The 22,408-nt window shown below is 32.7% G+C and overlaps 1 protein-coding gene across 1 annotated transcript in view; it reads right to left on the reverse strand.

The window, feature by feature from the left end:
- The window catches only part of SLCO6A1 (solute carrier organic anion transporter family member 6A1), a 92,043-nt gene that overhangs the window by 12,990 nt on the left and 56,645 nt on the right, over positions 1-22,408 (reverse strand). Inside the window, exons 9-10 of the mRNA XM_043594487.1 lie at positions 16,959-17,112; positions 9,571-9,758 (exon numbers count right to left, since the gene is read on the reverse strand). Of these exons, the coding sequence (XP_043450422.1) occupies positions 9,571-9,758; positions 16,959-17,112 (342 nt within the window). The remainder of the gene's footprint in view (positions 1-9,570; positions 9,759-16,958; positions 17,113-22,408) is intronic.

Genomic DNA, 22,408 nt, shown 5'->3' on the forward strand with positions numbered 1-22,408 from the left:
TACTTGTGGTCAATCAGCCCCAGTTAGGCTCCCACCAAAAGTTAGCCTGAATTGTCAGCTGTCTTGGAAATCCAGTCCAGTCATGCTATCAGATGAGTAAGTGTCATGTGGCATCTGACCACAAGCTCATGAGAAACCCCAATCAAGAACTACCTTATTGAGTCCAGTCAACTCACAGAGTCATGAAGATAATGTGGTGCTGGTAAGTGATAAATTGGGGATGGTTTCTTGCTGCTATGGGTTGAATTGTGTCCCTCCAAAATTTATATGCTGAAATCCTAACCTCAAGTACCTCAGAATGCCATCATATTGGAGATGGGGTTGTAGAGAGGTAATCAAACTAAAATGAGATCAGTTGGGTGGGCCTAATCCCATATGAGAGTCTCTTTATTAGAAGAGAAAATATGGACACTGACATGTACACCGACATGAAATATGGACTGTAACATGTAAAGACTGGACTAAAAATGGCCAGCTACAAGCCAAGGAGATCTGGAACAGATCCTTCTCTCCCAGCCCTCGGGAGAGCTGCCCACACACTGATTGCAGATTTCTAGCCTCCAGAGCTGTGAGAAAATAAACAGTTGCTGTTTAAGTCACCCATTCTGTGATACCTTTCTATGGCCGCCTACCAAATAAATACACTTACCATCATAATAGATAAGTGGAAAAGACAACAAGCCTGTCTTTCAAAGCCGTAAGAAAATTTTAAATCTCCATGCAGCATAAACATAAACAAAATCATACTAAGGAATATCATATTAAAATTGCTGACAACCAAGGACAAGGAAAAAATGTTAAGAGCATCTAGAGAAAAGGCATATTACATTCAAAGGAATAGTAATAAAATGTTCTCATAGAAGTCAGAAAGAAAGCTAAATATTTCTCTTTAAAGTACTAAAATTACCACCAACTTGAAATTCCATAAACAGTCAAAATATAATTTTACAATAAAGGTGATTTAAAGACTTTCTAAAGAAGTTTATTTATTTTGAGACAGAGAGAGAGAAAGCATGCATGCGAGTGGAGGAGGGGCAGAAACAGAGGGAGAGAGAGAATCCCAAGCAGGCTCTGCGCTGTCAGCACACAGCCAGAACTGAGGCTCGATCTTACAAACCCTGAGATCATGACCTGAGTGGAAATGAAGAGTCTGATGCTTAACTGACTGAGTCAGCCAGGAACCCCGAGACATTTTTAAACAAATAAAAAAATGAACAAAATTCATTTCCACCGGACCCACAGTAAAAGAATTTTTTCTGGGGGCGCCTGGGTGGCGCAGTCGGTTAAGCGTCCGACTTCAGCCAGGTCACGATCTCGCGGTCCGTGAGTTCGAGCCCCGCGTCAGGCTCTGGGCTGATGGCTCGGAGCCTGGAGCCTGTTTCCGATTCTGTGTCTCCCTCTCTCTCTGCCCCTCCCCTGTTCATGCTCTGTCTCTCTCTGTCCCAAAAATAAATAAACGTTGAAAAAAAAAATTTAAAAAAAAAAAAAAAAAAAAAAAAAAAAAAAGAATTTTTTCTGGAAGAAATAAATGATCTCTGAAGAAAGCACAAAAATGTAGGAAAAAATAAATATTCTGATTCTGTTAATATGATATTATACATACAGTTTCACTCTTAGGTTATAAAATTTATGTAGCATCAAAATACATGACAACAATAACAAAAGGTTGGAAGAGAGTTAATGGAGTTAAAATAGTCTTAGATCCTTGAATTATCCAGGAAGTGGCAAAAGCACTAATTTAATTTGACTCTAATGAACTATATATACTTTAATAATGTCTTGACTACCACAAGAAGAATAAAATAATGCAAAATTAGCAAAATAATAAAGGGAAAACAATGAAAACTAAAATAACTTAATTTAAAAGAAGTAAAAGAATGAGTAGAAAATATTTTGAAACATACACTAAAATGAGAGAAAAATCCAAATGTACCAGCAGTTATTTTTAATTTAATACTCTATATACTCTAGTTTGAAAACTAAGTGGTTAGACTGGATTTTTTTTTAAGTCAACTATATACTACTTACTGGATATACCTTAAATATACATGGTCAGAGAAAGATCAAAAGTAATAGAATGGAACAGTATATATTATGCTAATAAGAATATAGTTGATAAAGAAATATTAATGTCATAAAAAGTAATTTTAAGGGGCGCCTGGGTGGCGCAGTCGGTTAAGCGTCCGACTTCAGCCAGGTCACGATCTCGCTGTCCGTGAGTTCGAGCCCCACGTCGGGCTCTGGGCTGATGGCTCAGAGCCTGGAGCCTGTTTCCAATTCTGTGTCTCCCTCTCTCTCTGCCCCTCGCCCGTTCATGCTCTGTCTCTCTCTGTCCCAAAAATAAATAAACGTTGAAAAAAAAAATTTAAAAAAAAAAAAAAAAAGAAAAAAGTAATTTTAAGACAAAAAGTTATTAGAGATAAAAAGGAATATTTCAAGGGATAAAGGGGTCAATAAAGCAAGAAGTTGTAGCAATTCTAAGTTTGTTTTCAACTAATAAAAGCCTCAAAATGTATATAGCAAAAATGACAGAAATAATGGACAAATGCACCATAATAGTAAGTCCAAAGAAATTTCAAGGAAAAAAACATAAAAATATGTTCTCTGAACACAGTGGATTCAAACTAAAAATAAATAGAATATTAATTATATTTATGTCTATGTAAATATATGTAACAAAATATAACAAGAAAATTTCCAAATATTTAGAAATTAAACTATACACTTCTAATTTTTATTTATTTTTGAGAGGGAGACAGAGCATGATTGGGGGAAGGGTAGAGACAGAGAGGGAGATACAGAATCTGAAATAGGCTCCAGGCTCTGAGCTGTCAGCACAGAGCCTGACGCAGGGCTCAAACTCATGGGCTGTGACATCACGACCTGAGGTGAAGTCAGATGCTTAACCAACTGAGCCACCCAGGTGCCCCTAAACTATACACCTCTAAATAACATGTGGTTAAAATTGTAAAAAATACATTGAAAGGCATATTTGAATTGAAAGGATGAGAAAAATACATGTTAAGACTTTTGGAATGCAGCTATATTCATATTTGGATAGAAAAGGAACATATACAAATATACAGAAGATATATGTGAATAAAATAAAAACATAATAAACATAAAAGTAAAATGATAGGAATTATAAAGACAAATGCAAAAAGGTTAGTTTCTTTCTCCCTCTCTCCCTCTCTCTCTCTCTCTCTCTCTCACACACACACACACACATACACACACACACAAGCATTCCATTTAAAACCTCATGAAGAAATTCCCATCCCCAGTGACAACACAAGTGATTTCTTCCAAATATTTAATTAAATATATATATTATAATTAAATATATAAATATATGTATATATACGTATATATATCTACACCCTCATAAAATAGTCCAGATACAAAGAAAAAAGGAAATATCTCCCAACTCATTTCATGAGACCAGAACATTAAGGCCAAAACCTAACGAACACATTAATAAAAAGGGAAAAATTATAAGGCAACCTTAGTCATGAATACAGATGCAAAAACACTAAACAAAATATTAGCAAATTTAATACTGGGGACGTCTGGGTGGCTGGGTTGGTTAAGTGACTGACTCTTGATTTCGGCTCAGATCATAATCTCAGGTTTGGTGAAATTGAATGCTGACAGCACTGGGCCTGCTTGGGATTCTCTCTCTCCCTCTCCCTGCCCCTCCCCCATGAGTGCACTCTCTCTCTCTCTCTCAAATAAATGAATACATGAATAAATGAATGAATGCATGAATGAATGAATGAATGAATGAATGAATGAATAAGTGTAATAGTGGCATAAGGATACGTAAATAAACCAGTGGAACAGAACAGAGTACAGAAATAGATCCACATATATAGTCTGTTGGTACACTGCTGCAGGGAAAAGATAGCCTTTAAAAAAAAATGTTTATTTTTGAGAGAGAGCGGGAGAGCACAAGTGGGAGAGAGGCAGAGCAAGAAGGGGACAGAGGATCTGAAACCTGTGATGACAGCAGAGAACCTGATGCAGGGCTTGAATGAACCATGAGATCATGACTGAGCCACCCAGGTGCCCCAGGAAAAGGACAGCCTTTAAGTAAAAAATTATTTCCAGCTGAATTACTGATTTTATAATTTTTATTAAAATAACATAGGAAATGTCTTCATAATTTGGTTAGGGAAATATTTCCTAAACAGGACATTAAAATCAAAAATTTGTGGGGCACCTGGATGACTCTGTTGGTTAAGAATGGATGTTGGCTCAGGTCATGATATCATGGTTCATAGGTTCAAGCCCCATATCAGGCTCTGCGCTGACAGTGTGGACTGACAGTGCCTGCCTGGGATTCTCTCTCTTCTCTTCTCTGCCCCTGCCCCCCTCTTTCTCAAAATAAATAATAAATAAACTTTTAAAAAATAAAAATAAATAAATTAAATAAAAAAATTTTTCACTCAAAAGATGACACCATTGTTGAGAAGGCAAGGCACTGAGTTGGAAAAGATATTTGTTATGAATATATATGACAAGCGACCCCCAACTTGGGGTATAGATACTGTATAGGAAGAAACCCTGTAAATCAGTAATGAACAGACAACTCAATTTAAAAATAGACAAAAAAATCAAACTGACATTTAACAAAATTACATATTCATATGGCTAATAAGTAAAGGAAAATATATTCAATAATATCAGTCCTCTGAATAAGGAAATTAAAATCACAATATTAACACACACACCCATCAAAATTGCCCAACTTGAAAACAATCATAGACTGCTAGAAGAATGGATTTGTGCAAATACTTTTAAAATTTGTTAAAAAGCCCAATATATGTAAACACTATGACTTAGCATTTCTATTGTTTATATATGAACTCAATAGAAATCTGTTCATGTTTCCAAAAAGACAAATAGAAAAATGGTCATAGAAACAGCAATCATAGGGGTGCCTGGGTGGCTCAGTTGGTTAGGCGACCAACTTCCGCTCAGGTCACGATCTAACAGTTTATGAGTTCGAGCCCGTGTCGGGCTCTGAGTCTGTGCTGACAGCTCAGAGCCTGGAGGCTACTTCGGATTGTGTGTCTCCCCTCTCTCTACCCCTCCCTGCTCACGCTCTGTGTCTCTCTGTCTCGCAATAATCAATAAATGTTAAAAAAGAAAATAAATAAAAAGAAAAGAAATAGCAATGATAACAGCCCTGAACTGGAAACATTAACTAAAGAACAAATGGACAAATTTTAGTATATTCATACAATGGACTACTATAAAACTATGCTATACAATATGGTAACCATTAGCCATATGTGCCTACTTAAATTTAAGTCAATTAAAACCAAATAAAATTTAAAATTCAGTGCCTCATTCATACTTAACTGCATTTCAAATGCTCAATATGCACATGTGGCTAGAAACTACTATTTTGGACAACAGATATACAAAACATTTCATTATTTTAGAAAATATGATTGGACAGCACTGCTATAGGGCAATGAAAATGAATTTATTTTATATGCAACAGTGACTCTTACTAACATATTGTTGAGTAACACAATACAGACACAAATGACTACGTGCTATCATCTCCTATATGCATAAAGTTCCAACAGAACAAACTAACCTATTCAGGATAGAAGTCAGGATAGTGGTAACCTTAAGTGATGAAGGGGTTGGTGACAAGAAAGGAGTTAGTGGAAGGACTTTTGGAATACTTATAATTATTGATTTCTTGAACTGGACTGTGGTTACATTGGTGGTGGTTACTTTGTAAAATTTCCATCAGACTGTATACCTGTGATCTGTGCACTCTTTTGAATATATTATGCTTCATTATAATGTCTATTAAGATGATTTCCCTTGACTCCCCATTTATTATCTATTAGGTATCCAAGATGCTTGTCCTTCTTTTGACCCATTTTCTTTCCCCAATTTTTGTTAGTGGTATAATTTCTACTTTATCAAAGCATAATATATTGCATTCTATTTTGTTACCTTTATGCTCGGATTAGTATATGTCTTAGTTCTAGCATAAATTAATTAAATTTAAAAAATATATTAGCTAAATATAAGTAGTTAAATCTGTTTGTTTTAACTTATCCAACGCTCACCAACGGACCTATTATCAAAGTTTTCCTAATCATGTATCTTGGCTAATTATAACTTGTCTTGCTTTCAGTTCTTAAAAAGTATCTCTTAACAACATTTCCTAGTTCTGCCATATCAAAGCTGTTTATAATTGCAGGGCAGTTTGTTGATGACAAAATAATTAGTTCATATTTTCTTTCCTCAGTGATCTTTTAAGTGTTTCTAGTTTTCTAGAGCTGAATGCTGCTGGGGACAAATCTGGTGCCAAACTTGTTTGCTTTCCTCTTTTTTTTTTTTTTTATGACAGAAGGACTATTTCTTCACCTTTAAATATAACAGTTTTAATACACTGTATCTCAATGTTTATTGGTTTGGGTAAATTTCCCTAGTTTTACTTGATGTGCCGTTTCAAAATGTAAACACAAATCTTTTTTATTTCAGTCTTTATTCATTATTATTATTGCTTATTATTCCAGCATTTACTAAATATCATATTTCAGTGAAGTTTAACTAAAAATTTAAATATTTATTGTTGGATTGTTTTGGTTTTCTTCTTTAGGAACTTCAATTATCCCTATGTCAGATCTCCCTTTCCTCTTATTTTTGTCCCTTTTATCTAATGCTTTTCTCTTATTTTTATTCTATATTCTTCATCCCCCCTCCTTATTTCTATGCTCCACATTGGTTTCTATGCTGTCTTTTCTTCCCTGTTTGCTTCTAATTTAGTTTTCATTTCTAAGTTTTTTCCTTTTAATTTTGTTCCTGAGTTCTGTCAGCTTGCATTCCATAGCTTCCTTCTTCTAGCTATTTTTCTCATTTTGTGGCCATAATTGTTAATTTTTTTAGCCTAAATTTACATATAGCTACATTTATATTTTTATCTGATTCATGAACAATTTTCTACTGAGTTTCATTGTGTGCAGTAATGCTTAATAAGTTTCATTTCTTTTACTATAGTTATTTTGTACGTAGGCAGAACTTTTTTCTTTTCCATTTATTCATATTTTAATGAGGTGAGTTGTCTTAAATTAGAGGTAGGTTGTGAGAATGGAACTTAAGCCAGGGTTTCCAAGCTTCAAAACTGAAGTTATCTCCTCTGTGACATAGGGGAGGACTTAAGAATGATTCCTATGTATCGTTCCACAACTTCTACCTCTCCAAATACGGCCTGCTTCCAAAGAACTTCTACTACAATCAATGTACTTCTGAGATCTCTTCACTTTTCTTGCTTTCCAAGGTGATCTATTCATTTATAGAAGTAATATTTTGCTGGCACTTTTTTGAGATCTGCTATGTCTAGACCACCTGGGCATTTTCCAAGCCTTTTCTCTTATTATTTCCAGAGAGCGTCTACCTTAATTTATCTACCTAGGTTGTGCTCCCAAAATTTCCATTCTAAGGTGGGGCCTTCTCCTTCTGAGCAGAAATAAATGCCAGAGATCAGATCTGTCAATATTGAGATCCTCCCCACATTTCACATCCTTTTGAATCTACAAGTTGGCTTCTAGTTCTGCTTCAATTTTGGCAATACTCACACGCAATTTCAACTTTGTGATTTTTTTTTTTTACCAATTTCATTATTTACAGAAACTATAGTGTGTGCACACATGTGCACACATACATGTGTGTTTTATTTTCCCTATAGCTCTATATAATTACTTACTAGAATAAGTGATAAGACTGAGAACTGAATTTTTGGACTATTACTATCATCTGTCTCATCTCAGTGCTGGAAATTTTTACCTGGATGTTTCACATGATCTTTACATAAGGCAAGTTTAACATTGTACAGATTATATTCAATCTAAGCATTCTCTGCTTGAATTTCTCATCTCAGTTAATGGACTGTCATTCATTTAGTTCCCTAGACTGGAAATCTGCACATAATCCTAATTTTTTAAATATTTTATATAAGGAACATCAAAGTAATAATCTTGCGCTTTTATCCAAACTAAATATTTCTCAAATATATTCTATCACTTCTAACTTTAAATACCACTACTAAATTTGAAAATTGTATCCCAACTACTTTCCTTTTTCTTGTTTCCCCCCTCAGCTTTATCTTTTATACCATCTTCAAATTATTCTATCTAAAATACATAGTTGATCACTTTTACTTATGAGGTTTATTTTTTTCAATGGCCTCCAGCTGCAAAACGGATAACATCACTCGTGTTAATATGGCAAAGAAAGCCTTCCATGATCTCACCTTTATGGAGCCCAAATCTCCCTGTCCCTTTACCATCATGCTACTTCTGTCATAACAAATTCCTTGTCAAGATACTTCACACATTTTTGCCTCTAGTTTCACTGCTCAGTTTTCCTGTTAAGAACTTTTCCGTAATTGGCAGGCATTATGACAAATCGCTTATTCATAGCTCAGTTCAAGTATTGTATCTTCTATAAGCATTTCCAAATCATCATAGATAAAAATTACCATTTCTTCCACCTTTTCCTGGGTCAGTCTGTCTAAGTTTTAATCAAGACACCTCTAAATATCCACTGTACATCTTCTTTTTGGCTCTCTCCCTACAATACACTAAGAAACTTGAAGGCAAGGTGTATATCTTATTGGTCCCTGTAATTTTACTCCAGACACAGATGAATGGTTATAAAAGCTGCTTCACTGGATTTATAAGTCCAACTTTTGACTCTCATCTAAATTGCAAGTTAATTAAAAGCAGAAACCACACGTCCCCAAGTTCTCAGATTTTTTTTTGCATGTATTTATTCATGTTTTCTAGCCTGCTTTCCTAGGGAACAACAGATCGCTCCTCATGACCTAGAGTTTATGTTAGCCTTTTGAAAAAAAATTGAAAATAGTGACCAATTATTTTGCTACATGATAAAAAGAAATATTACATGTATTTCACATATTCAGAAAAAATACATTTCAAATGTTGCTTTAATTTAGGATAAATTTGTGTACTGAAATTCTACAATTTTTTACGTTATTACGCTCCTTTGCTAATGACACTGATGTTTTCTCATAGTCAAATTGGCTAATATAGAAGCAAACACTCAATAAATACCTTAACTAATGAACCAACATTATAATCACATTTGTGTTAAAATTAAGATTTATCCTCTATTCATGAAATTTCCAGGTGTCTTAAATTAAGTAAAAAATTTAGTTTTATATTAAACTTAATCTAAATGTGATTTATATATACTTTAAGTAAAAAAAATAGATAAAAGATAAAATTAATATACACATGAATTTTGACAACACAACAATTTTCCTATATATGAATTTACCATATTGTAAGTTAAATTTAATTAATTAAAACTAAATGTGATAACCACAAACTTTAAGCAAATAATTAGTTAAAACAGAGAAATAAATATATAAATTTTGACAATATAATCAATTTCCCCTCTCACAGTTGCCACTTTGAAACAAAAAGTGACTCATTTATAACAATATTCTAAAATATTCTTAAAATTGCATTTCTCATAAATTAAATGAACAATGATTTTGAATAATATACATACCGAAGGATGGTCAGGGTGTTTGGTATACCAGAAAAAACAGAAAATAAAATCGTAGAAAAGATAAAAGCAATGAACAAAGGTAATTTATAGCACTTTGCATCACATGTCCCAGGTCTAGCGTCAATAAAATCACCTTGGTCATCTGCAGTTGTTAATCCTTCTTTAATGCAAGAACAATTGTAGTATGTCTATGAAAATTAAAACAAGAAACCATCTTCTAGAAATATAGTCATAAAGCAACAACTTCTATCATTATAAAATAAAATCAATAACTGCAGGTACACTAGCTAGTTTTATTAGTCAATATTCTTACATTAAATCTGCCATTCATTTAGAAATGAAATATTAACGATACATTCTAGGTATTTTATGTAACAAAAATGTGTGTGTGTGTTTAACTAGAGTTATTTAGGATAAATTCTATTAATCTAAAAAAATTCAGCAAAAATATTCACATTCACAGAAAAGTAAGGAGACAAATGTGGCTGGAGCAGAATAAGCATGAAAGAAACTAAGAAAATAAAATCAAAGTAGCAGGGGAAAAGGCACATTATACAGAAACTGGTAAAAAACTGCAAGAATAATGTAAGAACTTTGGTTTTTATTCTTAGTAATGTAAAAACAGTGGAGGGATATATGTATAAATGATATATTTTAAAAAGATCACTCTGACAGCTATACCAGACTATGAAGGGAAAGATGAAAGCAGAGAAAACGGTTAAAAAGCTATTGAAATGAGATGCAAGACAATGGTAACAGAGAAAATGATGAAGCTAGTCAGATCCAGCATTTATTCTGAAAGTAGATTTGAAAGGATTTGCTTAAGGGTCTTAGGGAAACAATGGGGACCAGAAGGAGAGTCATATAGAGAGGGAAGAGAGAAATTAAGACCTTCAGTCAAGGGATGCAGTCAGTCCATGGTTCAGAAAGTGAACCAAGAAAGTAAGCACGATGCCTTCACTTTTTCCCCCATTTTTCTGCTTTTCTACTTGGACTGTTTATTATCTTAATCCACTCAGAAGGCAAGGAAGGTCTTGTCTTATAGTTCAGCCTTCTTGAATAATGAGGAAAGTAGAGAACAGTGACAAGTGGACCTGGAGGTCAGACAAAAGACCACAAGGTAGAATCACAAGGTATTAGGCTCCGGAAGGGTTGAAAGACTGGAATATAAGGTAACATTTAAGAATAAACATTTTTAAAGGGTGTACAATATTTTTTATATTAATATTCAATAAGAAACTGAAGATACATTATTAAATCATACACTAGTGAAAACCTGACTACAAAAAACTGAAGTAGGCCAGGTATGCTAATATCTTATGATAAAGTAATCTGTGTATAACAGGAAAAGGCATTATTATTATGTAAGTGCATAAATAGTAAAGGATCTTACTGCCTACTAAATGAGGTGGTATAATGCCCATGGGTCAGGATATATATACCTCTCTGTTGTCTTCTCCCCCTCAGAAAGACCAGCCAGAAACATGAGAAAAAAGTTTTTAAATCCCACATCCCTACTTTGGTGCAACTTAAAAGGGAGAAACTTAAGTTATAGTGCATTATTTAGCTAAAAGCAGATTTATGCAACTTTGGACAAAAGAAAATTAACGTGGAGTCAAACAAGTAGCAGAGTAGCCAACTCTGTCTGGTTGGTAGAAGGTCTAGGGAAATAAGGAATTCTGAGCATTATGGACCAAATATGAGCAAACAGGGAAATTTTAAAATGAGTCCTGATACATGTAAACAGCAAAAGACAAACAAGAATACATATATTCAGTTGTAAGTCATTTGTATTGCTGCCATGTAAGTATTCTCTTTTACCTTTCTAGAAAGTATGATATGTTTATAAAGGTCTTGTATGTATGCTAATCATCGATTAAATGGACTGATTTTCATGTCTGAGTCAATGTGGAACAGATATAGAAACAGCAAGAAGGTGTAGTGTAGACATTTTTAATTCTTCAGGAGAAGAAAAAACCAAGTGAAAGGTGACCAGAAAGATAGCATTGGTCAACCCAAAGCTATAAGAAAGACTATGGGTCAAGATTTTGCTGCGAATGGGTATTGCTGACAGATGGGACAGAACTACAATAAATGACATAAGTAGAAGACAAAATATTCTCTTAAACCGTTGCTTTCAACTTTACTACTGCAAGAGGCAATGACAGTCACCTACTTCTTTAAAACTATAAAATTGGGATGATGTAATACATGGAGACATTTTTTTATTCAAATGTAATTAACATACAGTGCTATTAGTTTCAGGTGTACAATATGATTCAACAATTCTATACATTACTTATCACAATAAGTATACTCAATCTCCTTCACCTATTTCACCTGTCCCCCACCAATTCCCTTTTAATAACCACCAGTTTGTCCTCTATAGTTAAGAGTTTATTTTTTGTCCTTTTTTCTTGCCTGCTTTGTTTCTTAAATTCTACATATGAATGAAATCATATGGTATTTGTCTTTCTCTGATGTTTCATTTAGCATTATACCCTCTAGATCCCTCCATATTGTTGTAAATAGCAAGATTTCATTCTTTTTTATGGCTAATATTACATTGTATATGGGTGTGTGTGTGTGTGTGTGTGTGTGTATCACTCCATTTTGTGTATATACATCTATACACACACACACACACGCACACACACACACACACACATCTTTTTAATCCATTTATCTATGGATGGATATTTGTGTTGCTTCCATATCTTAGCTACTGTAAATAATGCTGCAATAAACACAGTGGTACATATACTTTTTCCAATTAGTGTTTTCATTTTCTTTGCGTAAATACCCAGTAGTAAAATTACTGGATCATATGGTAATTCTATGTTTAATTTTTTGAGATATCTTCATTCCATTTTCCACAATCGCTGCACCAATTTACATTCCCACCAAAAGTATATGAAGGATCCTTTTATTCCACATACTTGCCAATATTTGTTATTTTTTGTGTTTCTTGTATTAGTCATTCTGACAGGTATGAGGTGATACACCTCATATTGTGGTGGTGATTTGCAACTCCCTGATCATGAGTGACGCTGATTATCTTTTCATGTCATTTATACGTCTTTAATAAAAAATGTCTATTCATATTCTTCTCTGCCCAAATTTAATCAGACTGGTGTTTTTTGTGTGTTTTTTGTTTGTTTTTTAGTGTTGTGTAAGTTCTTGATATATTTTGGGTATTGACCCCTTATCAAATATATCATTTGAAAATATCTTTTCCCATTCAGTAGGTTGTCTTTTTGTTTTGTTGATGGTTTCCTTTGCTGAGCAAAAGCTTTTTAGTTTGGTGTAGTCCCAATAATTTAATTTTGCTTTTTCTTCCCTTGCCAGAAGAAATATATTTACAAAAATGGTTAATTTTTTGATGTCAAATAAATTATTGCATATGTTTTCTTCTAGGAATTTTATGGTATCAGGTCTCACATTTGTGTCTTTAATCTATTTTAGTTTACTTTTGTATATGGTGTTAGAAAGTGGTTCAGTTTCATTCTTTTGCATGTAGTTATCCAGTTTTCCCAGCACCATTTATTGATAAGACTATCTTTTTCCCATTGCATATTATTGCCTCCATTGTCATAGATTAATTGACCATACAGATGTGGGTATATTTCTGGACTCCACTCTCTTCCATTGATCTATTTGTCTATTTTTGTGCACGTGGCATACTGTTTTGATGACCATAGCTTTGTAGTATAACTTGAAATCTGAGATTGTGATATTTCCTGTTTTGTTCCTTTTCAAAATTGGTTTGGCTATTTGAGGTCTTTTGTAATTCCATACAAATATCAGGATTATTTGTTCCAGTTCTATGGACAGTGCTATTGGCATTTTGGTAAGGATTGCACTAAATCTGCAGATTTCTTTGGATAGTATGGACATTTAAAAAATACTGGTCTCCCATAACATGAGCATAAAATATTTTTCCATTTGTTTGTGTTGTCTTCAATTTTTGTCATCAATTTTTTATAGTTTTCAGACAACAGGTCTTTCACCTTTTTCATTAAGTTTATTAGTAGGTATTTTGTTCTTTTTAGTGCAGTTGCAAATGGATTATTTTCTTAATTTCCCTTTCTGCTACTTCATTATTAGTGTATAGAAATGCAACAGATTTCTGCATATTAACTTTGTCTCCTGTGATCTTACTGAATTCATTTATTAGTTCTAGTAGTTTTTTGGTGGTCTTTAGGGTTTTCTATATGTAATGTCATGTCTTCTGCGCATAGTGAAAAATTTACCTCTTCCTTACCAATTTGAATGCCTTTTATTTCTTTTTATTTTCTGATAACTGTGGCAAGGACTTCCAGTACTATGTTGAATAAAAGTGGTGAGAGTGGACATCTTGTCTTGTTCCTTAGGCGAAAATATCTTAGTTTTTCACCACTGAATATGTTAGCTGTGGGTTTTTCATGTATAGCCTTTATTATGTTGAGGTGTGTTCCTTCTAAACCTATATTGTTGAGGGTTTTTCCCATGAATGGATGTTGTACTTTGTCAAATGATTTTATGCATCTATTGAGATGATCATATGGTGTTTATATTTTCTCTTATTGACGTGATGTGTCACACTGATTGAATTGTGAATACTGAACCACCTTTGCATCCCAGCAATAAATCCCACTTGATCATGGTGAATGAAATTTTTTTATTGTTTTTTCAATTTGCGAATATTTTGTTCAGGATTTCTGCATCTATGTTCATCAGAAATATTGGCCTATAGTTCTCTTTTTTTGTAGTATTTTTATCTGGTTTTGGTATCAGAGAAATACTGGCCTCATAGAATGAATCTGGAAGTTTACCTTCCTTTTCTGTTTTGGAAAAGTTTGAGAAGAATAGGTATTCACTAATCTTTAAATGTTTGGTACAATTTACCTATGGAGTTATCTGATCCTGGACTCTTGTTTGTTGGAAGTTTTTTTTTTCCCTTAGTGTTTATTTAAATTCCAGTCAGTTAATATAACAGTGTAATATTAGTTTCAGGTGTAGAATTTAGTTATGCAGCACTTACGTGTAACACCCAGTGCTCATCACAAGTGCTTTTCTTAATTCCCATTACCCACCCAAACTATACCCTCACCCACCTCCCCTCTGGTAACCATAGTTTGTTCTCTATAAAATTACTGACTCAATTGTATTGTTAGTAATTGGTTTGTTCAAATTTTCTATGTCTTCCTGATTCAGTTTTCAGAGGTTATATGTTTCTAGGAATTTGTCCATTTCTTCTAGGATATCCAATTTGTTGGCATATATATTTTTATAATATTCTCTTATAATCCTTTGTGGTGTGTAATATTTTACAATTTCTATGGTGTCAGTTGTTATTTCTTTTTTTCATTTCTGATTTCATTTGAGTCCTCTCTCTCTCTCTCTCTCTTTCTCTTTTTTTGATGACTCTGGATAAAGGTTTATCAGTTTTGTTGATCTTTTCAAAAAACCAGCTCCTGGATTCATTGATCTGTTCTATAGTTTTTTAGTCTCTATTTTATTTATTTCTAATATTTATTATTTTCTTTCATCTACTGGCTTTGGGTTTTGTTCTTCTTTTTCTAGCTCCTTTAGGTGTAAAGTTAGGTTGTTTGAGATTTTTCTTGCTTCTTGATGTAGTCCTGTATTGCTATGATTTTCCCTCTTAGAACAGTTTTTGCTGCATCTCAAAGTTTTTGAGCCACTGTGTTTTCATTGTCATTGTCATTGTCATTGTCTCCATATAATTTTTAATCTCCTCTTTGATTTCTTAGTTAACTCATTCACTGTTCAGTAGCATGATTTTTTTGTGATTGATTTCCAATTTCATACCATTGTGGTCAGAAAAGATATATGATATGATTTCAGTCTTTTTGAACTTGTTGAGACTTGTTTTGTGGCCTAACATGTGATCTATTCTGGGGAGAGTTCCATGTGCACGTGAAAAGAATGTGTATTCTGCTGTGTTAGGATGGAATGTTTTGAATATATCTGTTAGGTCCATCTGTTCCAATGTGTCATTCAAAGCCACTGTTTCCTTTGTTGATTTTCTGTCTGATGTATCCATTGATGTAAGTGGGTGTTAAAGTTCCCTACTGTTAATGTATTAGTATTGATTTCTTCTTTTATGTCTGTTAATAGTTGCTTTACATTTTGGGTTCTCCCATGTTGGATACATAAGTATTTACAACTGTTTTATGTTCTTGTTGGACTGTTATTTTTTTTAATGTTTATTTATTTTTGAGAGAGAGAGACAGAGATAAGAGTGTGAGTGGGGGATGGGCAGAGAGAGAGAGGGACACACAGAAGTGAAGCAGGCTCCAGGCTACCAGCTGTCAGCTGTCAGCACAGAGCCCAATGCAGGGCTCAGACTCACAGACCACAAGATCATGACCTGAGCTGAAGTCGGATGCTCAACTGACTGAGCCACCCAGGTGCCCCTCTCTTTATATTATATAGTGTTATTCTTTGTACCTTGCTACAGTCTTTGTTTTAAAGTCTATTTTGTCTAATGTAAGTCTTGCTATTCTAGCAAGAGTCCATTTGCATGATAAATGTTTACCCATCACTTCACTTTCAATCTGCATGTGTCTTTAAGTTTGAAGGGAGTCTCTTGTAGGGTGTATATACATGGGTCTTGCTTTTTTTTATGTATACCTTCCAGCTACCCTATGTCTTTTGATTGGCATTTAGTCTAGTTATAGGGAAAGTAATTATTGATAGGTATGAACTTACTGCCATTTTTTAACTTTTTTAAATGGTTGTTTTGGTAGTTCTCTGTTCCTTTCTTTTCCTGCTCACATTCTTTGTGGCTTCATGGCTTTCTTTAGTGACATCCTTGAATTATTTTCTCTTTATTTTTTGCAAATCTATTTTACACCTTTGATTCGAGTTTACCATTAGGTTCATATATAACATCCTATGCATATAGCCATCAATATTAAGTTGATAGTTGCTTAAGTTTGAACCCATTCTAAAAGTATTAAATTTCTCCTCTGTCCACATTTTATGTTTAAAATAGCATATTTTACAACCTTATATTCTGTGAATTCCCTGACTGATTTTTATAGATAAAACTAATTTTACTGCTTTTGTGTTTTAATCTCCATCGTGGTTTTATAAGTGATTAATCTACTACTTTTTTATGTTTGTATTTACCTGTGAATTTTTTTCCTTTCATAATTTTCTTACTTTTTGAGGCATGTTTTAATGTAGAAGTATCTTTCCCACTGCCAATTCCCTTAAGCCCTTTGTATTATGGCCACATAAAGTAAATATTCTTTTCCTGTTTTTTTTTAAACATTTATGGGGGGAAACTGCTTTTATAGAGAGCTAGGAGTAAAATGTAAACACCATCTACAAGTTGAACATCTTATTGAGAGGAAGAAGCATAATAAAAAAATATTTACCTTGTCATCTTGTATTATTTTAGATTGTATACAGCCTGCAAAGCAAGGAGAAAAATATCCAATATGATCTCTTCCACATATAGCAGAGTATAGTGAAGATGAGCATCTACAATGAGAATTGCAAGGAGCTGTCAGGTTTCCCAACTGTCCTGTTCTGTAAAAAAAGAGATTGAAGTATTATACTTATTAATGTGTATATTAGGATATGAGATACATAAAAATATGCTTACTGAAATAAATTCCTTTTGACAGGTTTATTGGGGTATAACCCAATATGTACAATGAACTATACATAAAGTGAACAATTTGAAATTTTTTGATATATGTATGCACTTGTGAAATCATCACTATCACCACCACAATCATGTTAACAAACATAATCATCACCCCCAAAATTTCACTGTGACCCTTTGTAATACCTCTGGCCTCTGGCATCCGCAGATCTATGTTCTGTCATTATTCATTAATTTAAATTTCATGAAATTGAATCATATAATATACACACTTTCTTTGTCTGGGTTCTTTATATGGTCTTTGTATGGTGATATGTCTCCATATCTCTTGGGTAAATACTAAAGAGTAGGATGTTTGGATCATATGGTAGGTGCTCATGTAACTTTTTGAGAAACTGTCACTTTTCCAATTTGGTTTTGCTATTTTATATTCCCACCAGCAGTGTATAAGAGTTTCAGTTGCTTTCTACATTCCTCACCAACACTTGATATAATCAATCTTTAATTTTAGACAGACTAAGAATATAGCAGCTTCATATTGTGGTTTTTAATATTCCCTTCCCCGATGGCTAATGATGTGAGCCATCCTTCCATGTGCTTATTTCCCATCTGTATATATTTGGTTAAATGTCTGCTCAAATCTTTTGCCCATTTTTATTGATTAGTTTTCTTATTGAGCATTGAAATTTCTTTATATATTCTGGAAACATGTCCTTCACCAGATACATGATTTTTAAACATCTTCTCACAATCTGTGGTTTGTTCTTTTATTCATTTAACAGGTCTTTCAAAGGGCAGAAATATTTTATTTTGACATAGAACAATTTATCAATATATTTCTTCATGGATCATGTATTTAGTGTCATGTCTAAGAAAACTTTGCTGAATCCAAATTTATAAAAATTTTTCCTATATTCTTAGAATTCTGTATCTTGTATTCACACTTACAATCCATTTTAAGTATTTTATGTGGTACAAGATATGAATCAAAGTTCATTTTTTTTTACATACAGATATCTAATTGTTCCATCATCATTTGTTAAAATGCTTATATGTTCTTCGCTAAATTGCACATACATCCTATCAAAACTCAATTATCCTTTTATACGTGGGCTTATTTCGGGACTCTCTACTCTATCACACTGATATATTCATCTATGTTTATACCAACACAATTTATTACATTAGCTAATAACTCTTGAAATAAAATAGTGTTGGTACTCTACTTCTACTCTTCATCAGTATTGTTTTTGGTTTTTCTAGGTCCTGTGTATATTGCATGAATTTAAGTTATTTGTAGAATATCTAAAAAAGAAACCCTGTGGGGACTTTGGTTGTGATTACATTGAAAACTACATCAATTTGGAAGGATTAACTTAATATATTGAGTCTTCCAAAACATGAACACGGGATCTCTTTTTAAAAATTTAGGTATTTATTTTAGCTAGGAATATTTTGTAGTAATTACGAATAGGACTTTCACTTCTTATATTTATCCTTAAGTATTTCTTCTTCTTGATACTATTGCTAATGGCATTTTTGTGTAATATCAATTTCCAGCTGTTTGTAGGTAGTATATAAAAACGTCATTGATTCTTGTATGATGATATATTCTTCTACAACATTTTTTTTCTTAATACTACTGTGAGTAGTGTTGTTTTTGACATTAATTTCCTCTTATTTGTAGGTGGTATGTAGAAATACTGTAATCTCTTACATTTTGATCTTGTATCCTACAAATTACTAAACTTATTTTTTTAGTTATAGTTCAGTTATCATTTTTTATAGTTTTATAGTTTTTTGTTATATTTTTAGTTATATAGTTTCTATATAGACAATTGTTTCTTTATAGACAATAAAATAAACTATTTTATTTCTACTTTTCTTTTCAGGATGCCTTTTCTTTTTCTTACGGTATTGTAATTGCTAGAACATCCATTATAATGTTAATGTAATACTACTGAAAGCAGATATCCTTGTTATGCTCCTGGTCATTCAATGTTTCATCATTGTCCTTGAATGTTTCAACATGTCATTCATGTTTTCATCATTTTATAGCAGCTCAGGCTTCTATAGCAAAATATCATAGACTGGGTGGCTTAAACAATAAATACTTATTTCCACAGTTCTGGAAGCTAAGTCCAAGATCAAGGTGCAGGTAGCTTTGATGTTTGGTGTGGGCTTCTTCCCAGATTGTAGATCATCACATTCTCAGTGTATCCTCACACAGAAAATTGAGGGAAGTCTTTGGTCTATTCCCCTTCTTAAAAGAACACTAATCCCATTATGGGGGTAGGGGATCCTACCCTCATGACATCACCTAAACCTAATTATTTCCTTAAGGCTCCACCTCCTAACACTATCACATTGGCTTCAACATATGAATTTAGGTGGGGGGGGGGGGGGACACATTCATTCCATAATAATCACTAAGTATAGTATTAGCTGTATGTTTTCATAGTTACCTCCAATTTCTAGTTCCCTAGTTTATTAGGAATAGATGTGGCACTTTATCATGGGCCTTTTTGACATCTATTGTGATTATAGTTTTTTTGATTTTATTAATATGGTGGATTATATCAATTGATTTTCAAATATAAGAGCAATCTTGCATTCCTCTGAAAAATCTTACTTGAACATAATTTATTTTCGTTTTAATATACTCTTAGGTTCAACTTGCTAGAATTTTGTTAAAAGTTATTGCATCTATGTTCATGACAGAAATAAGTCTATATACTTTTCTTTTCTTACAAAGTTTTTGTCTAGTTTTGACATCAAGATAATGCAAGTTTTATAGAATAAGTTGGGGAACATACACTCCTTTTCAATTTTCTGGAAGAATTTATGTAAAATCAGATATTGTTAAATGTTTGGTTTAATTCTCCAATAAAACCATTTGGGCCTGGAATTTTCTTTGTCAGAAGGTGCTTAAGTACAAATCTGATTTATTTACTAGATACATACATTTATTTTTTCTTAAATAAATTTGTGTCTTTTGAAGGATTTTCCCATTTCATGGAAGTTGTCAGATTTATGGGCATAAAGTTGTTTATAATATTACCGTACTATCCTTTTAATATTGGTAGAATCTATAAAAATATCACATCAGCTCTCTGACTCTTCATATTGGTAGTTTTCTCTAACAGTTTAGCAATTTTATCCATCTTCTCAAAATTTAATCTGATTATATTTCCTCCATTGTTTTTTATCATTTCTACCTCACTAATTTCTGTTCAAATCTCAATTGTTTCCATTATTTCACTTACTTTGGGATCAATCTGCTTTGATGTTTCTAGTTTTTTAAGGTAGAAACAAATGTCATTGGCTTGAGACTTTTTTTCTTTTCTAATACTGGCTGTACATTTTTCCCTAAGTACTGTTTTAGTGGCATTTTATAAATTTTGTTACATGTGTATTCATTTTCATTCACATCAAACCATTTTACAATTTCCCTTCTGAAAAAATTATTTTAACACAAGTTGTTTAGAACTTTTTCAGTTTCAAAATATTTGGGACTTTTCCAGAAATCTTTTTTTATTAATTTGTTTATAATTTAATTTCATCATGGTTTGAAAATTTAATTTCATTATATGATTTAATCTTTTAAATTTACTGAGACTTGCTTTACAGAATATGGTTTACTTAGGGTTTCGAGTTTAAAAAGAATGTATATTCTTCTTTGACAGGTGAAGTGTTCTACAGATGTCAATCAGGTCAAACTGGTTGTTAGTGTTGTTCAAATCTTATGCATCATCACTGAGGGGTTTTTTTGCCTACTTCTATTATTAAGAGAAGAGTATTGAAATATCTGATTATATTTGTGGATTTCTACATGTCTACTTACAGTGTCTAAGTTTTTGCTTCACATATATTAAAGCTCTTTCATTAGGTTCATAAAAATCAAGAAGTGTTTGAATTTTGATGAACTGATCATTCTATCATTACATAATGACCTTATTTATTCCTGCTAATATTATTTGCTCTCAAATCTACTTGGTCTGATATCATACTCCAGCTTTCTTTAGATTACTGTTAATATGATACACCTTTCCCCATCCCTTTACTTATAATCTACTTGTGTCTATATTTGAAGCACATTTCTTTTATGCAACATATACATTGGGTCTTGCTTTAAAAAATCAAATTTAAAATTTCCTGCCTTTTAATTGAGATATTGCAACATTTACATTTAATGTGATTACTACTGTAGTTAGGTTTGAATCTATCCTTTGTATTTGTTTTCTTTTTATCTCTTCTTTGTTCTCTTTTTTGCCTAATTTGAGATTAAACAAATGTTTTTGTAAAATTCTATTTTAATTCATGTGTCAGCTTGACTTATTAGCTGTGACTTTGTTATTTTAGTGGTGCTTCAGAGGTGATATTATACATCTTTAACTTAACACAGTTTACCAACATGTGATATTATAGCACTTCATGTAAGCCCAAAATATATGTTTATCTGTCTTAAACAATTATTTTTAAGGCGAGTTAAATAAGAAAAAATACTTACCTAAATAATTACCATTTCCTTTGCTTTTCTTCGCTTTGTGTAGTTTATATTCTTATCTGGTATTTTACTTCAGCCAGACTTTTTAAACATTTCATGTAGGATAAGTCTGTTGTTCAAATATTATTTACATTTTTTATGTGTACAGTTATTTCTCCTTCACTTAAAAAAAATCTTCACATGTATTTATCTTTGAGAGAGAGCACAGGTACAAGTGGGGAAGGGGCAGAGAGAGGGAGACAGAGGATCGGAAGCAGGCTCTGTGCTGTGAGCACAATTTGATTATTATCAAATTATTATTTGCATGATTATTAGCATGGTGTAATTTTCTTCATGTTTCTTATTCTGAGGGTTTGCTAAGTTTCTAGGTCTGTAGGTTTATGGTCTACATGAAATTTTTAAAATTTAAACATAATTTCTTCAAATATTTTTCTTTCTCCAAGGCCTTCCTTTGGAGACTCCAACTCTGCGTTTGGCTGGCCACCTCAAGTTGTCCAAATCATTGATGCTTTGTTTATTTTTGTTAATTCTCTTTTCTCTGTGTTTTTCTGTTGGATGTTTATTATTAATAATTTCAAGTTTAAACTCCTGCAACGTCTATTCTGTCATTAATCTCATACATAGCATTTTTCTCAAACATCCTGGTTTTCATTTCTCTATGCTCAATTCAGTTTTTAAAAATGTCTTTTACTTTTTGAACATATGGAATA

This window comes from Prionailurus bengalensis, chromosome A1, assembly GCF_016509475.1.
Source record: "Prionailurus bengalensis isolate Pbe53 chromosome A1, Fcat_Pben_1.1_paternal_pri, whole genome shotgun sequence".
NCBI classification, from domain to species: domain Eukaryota; kingdom Metazoa; phylum Chordata; class Mammalia; order Carnivora; family Felidae; genus Prionailurus; species Prionailurus bengalensis.